The 3,068-nt window shown below is 44.6% G+C and overlaps 1 protein-coding gene across 1 annotated transcript in view; it reads left to right on the forward strand.

The window, feature by feature from the left end:
- The first annotated feature begins 1,483 nt into the window (after nt 1–1,483).
- LOC108580201 (bromodomain adjacent to zinc finger domain protein 2B-like) overlaps nt 1,484–3,068 on the forward strand; it is a 46,537-nt gene continuing 44,952 nt past the window's right edge. The window contains exon 1 of the mRNA XM_017943906.1: nt 1,484–1,643. Within this exon, the coding sequence (XP_017799395.1) occupies nt 1,484–1,643 (160 nt within the window). The remainder of the gene's footprint in view (nt 1,644–3,068) is intronic.

Raw genomic sequence — 3,068 nt, forward strand, 5'->3', positions numbered from 1 at the left:
TGCCGGTGTGGTGTCGAGAGCGCGATACGCGTGTATATGCACAGAACGCTAAGAAGTGAGAATGCGACTTTAAGTTTGCCGGTGTGGTGTCGAGAGCGCGATACGCGTCAACTATACCTAAGGCAACAGTGTATGATAATAACGGTGCCAGTGGCTGTGCGGTGTCTAGCCTAGCACCAGCCTAACCTGACTCAACGTTGTAACGATGTATATTTATACAACAGCTGGGGCGGCGAGGGAGGGGAGTGTGCCAGTCAGCTGATTGAAGCGCTGGAGGGGAAAAACGGGTGGAGGGGAGAACGACCTTTATTTAAAGCGCTCGAGGAAGCCTTTCTTCGACTGGTAAACAGTCATCGAATGAACATGCGAGACAGACGGACGTGCTTACGTATGCGCGTGACTGAAATATTAACGTTTGGATTTTTACCTTCCCCCACCTCTTTACCCCCTCTCCTATCTCCCACTCTCTCTCTCTCTCTGTCTCCTAGACGTTCGTCGAACGGTGGGGAGAGGGGAGGGGAGCGTTTCGCGGGTTTCGAGACACCGCGTCGGCGTATTAACATAATTAACTGAAATCCAGACGTTGCGCAGACGTGACGTTATTCTTTTTCCTACAACGTCAACGAGCGTGAAATTTTTTTTTTTTTTTTTTTGTTATTTTGAATACTTTTTTTGGTTACAGAACTCGACTCTCTTTATCTGATAAATATATATATATATATACACACGTGTTTTCGCATTGGAGGTTTTTCCCTACCGAGACGGTGTTTTTGCCATATTTACATACACGACAATGTATCAGGGTTCTTCGAATTCGTTGTTTCAAAGAGTTCTTTGATCTTCGTCATTGACAAAGTTCAAGGCCTTCGCGAAAGTGACGAGCGAGTGTATTAATGCTCTGGAAACAACGAAAGGGAAACAAACAGCCGGAGTATTGTTACTACTGTATATATATATATATCGAGTTTTCATTCATCGATCATTCCTGTATGTACTTATACGCCAAGTGTGCATACGCGAACCGAAACTTTTCCATTCACTCCTACGTATGTATCAATTCATCGTTTCGAATTCGAGAATCGACACCTTGTACGAACCTTTTCAACGTGTCTTACATATGTACAACTAATCGAAAAATTGCAATTTTGTTTCATTATTTTCCTTCGCTTTTCATACGGAGCTACTCTCTCCCCAAGTTACAGCATTGTAAATAAACGGGAAACGTATCTCTACATGTCTAGGAAGTAACGAAAAAAAGAAGTGCAGAACGTGGAAATTTGCACAGGTTGCAAAGATCCGAAAGTTCCTTCACGCTGGCTCGCGATATAAAAAAGTGTTCACATTTCCACCCGTTTCCACTGTCCCTCCCTCCCCTCTGGTATATACCGTGTGCGACCGTCTAGCCGAAAAGAAACGGTCGGTTGGCGGTGTACGAAGTTAACGGTTCTAACGAAACGCTGATGCTCGTTTTCAGGGGACTGGCATGGAGAAGGAGAACTCCGCATCGGGCGGAGGTGGCGGGGGCGGTGGAGGTGGCGGAAGCGAAGCGGCGGCCACGGCGACTCCAGGCGCCACCTCCGCCTCCGAGAAACTCCAGGCGGACCAGGCCAATCCGTTGCTCGATCCGACTGCGCTCTTCGGCGGTAAGCCAATTTTTCTTCCCCCTATTCTCTTTCTCTCTCTCTCTCTCTCTCTCTCTTCTTCTTTTTCTCTTCCTATTTCTCACCGTATCGCCTCTTACATCTTTGCTATCTTTACCACGTTACGAGCGTTGTTTCGTGTATCTAACGTATAACATCGGACACGCGGTCCGCTTGATCCGACTAGCTTAATTGACACGCGCGTTCTAGGCTGATCGATGAACACAGCCGGACGCTAATTGCATTAGGCCTGAATTCCACTACGTGGCGCGACTTCGACGACTTCAACGACGTCGATGATGATGATGGTTCCAAGTCGAGGGGACGTGTTTGTCTTTTTTAGAGGATCTTGTATAATTTTTGGGGTTTATGAAGTTTATGAAGGTTAGAGTTGATTATAGCTGAGTAATTAATAGGTTCAAGCGTCGTCTCTTATTCTTCGTGTTAAACGACCCATCGGCAACTTTCCAAAAAAAAAAAAAAAAAAAAAAAGTGAACGTTCGATACCGGTAAGTATTATCGCTTGTAACTTTCTGACTTTACTTTTCCGTCACGTTTTACTTACGTAAAAATTCACTCTTGGAAAGTCGCTAATGAGTCATTTCTAGCGTTGATATCTATATTTTTATCAGTTTTTACGTAATACGATGCATGTCTGCAGTTATGCACACATACTATGTATCAAAGTGTGCATTTTGTGTAATGTTTTTGCACTTAGATAATGCCGATCTATCGGGAGAATAGGCGCGTCGCGCGTAGCTAACGTGTTAATTAATTATTATAGACTTTTCCATGGAATATTAAACATTTCATTACCAATCATCGTGGCTGTAAGTAACTCTTTCCTCGAATAAAGCTGAAGAACCTATTGAAACGCGGAGTATCTTGAGAGAGCGCGGGGTCTTATTGTGCAGAGGGTGTACGTTGGGAATAAGATAGAAGGAAGGAAATCGCGGCGATTAATAACAGCATGATCGATGTTCAGAGGCGTTGGATATCGAATGAGATTATCGACGCAATCCCTTTTGCCTGCCGCTGAAGCTTCGTGCTTCATTAATCAAGCTGTTTGCACCGATGCGAAATAGAACGGGCGAAGACGTATAAATTCTCCTCCTGGTGTCGATCCTCAAACGTTCGTATCCTCGAATAAATACTGTACCTAGCCGATAAATCCAACCGGTTCAAACATATTCGCACTCTCCGCGTTCTAAATTTCCAACAAATTCACGGTATCATTTCGGACATTTAAACCCAGGTTCAACGACCTCCGACAACACCGTTACTCGCGTATTCAAAAGAACCGCGGAAATTACACGGGAAGTTCAAGGTTGAAAGCCTTCTCCGAAAAGTAACTCTCCTCTTCCAACGTTTTCAGGTCACACGACTCATTTTAAACAACCACGGACAATCAACCTTGAAATCACTCCG

Source organism: Habropoda laboriosa, unplaced genomic scaffold (assembly GCF_001263275.1).
Source record: "Habropoda laboriosa isolate 0110345459 unplaced genomic scaffold, ASM126327v1 scaffold2, whole genome shotgun sequence".
In the NCBI taxonomy this organism is placed as follows: Eukaryota; Metazoa; Arthropoda; class Insecta; order Hymenoptera; family Apidae; genus Habropoda; species Habropoda laboriosa.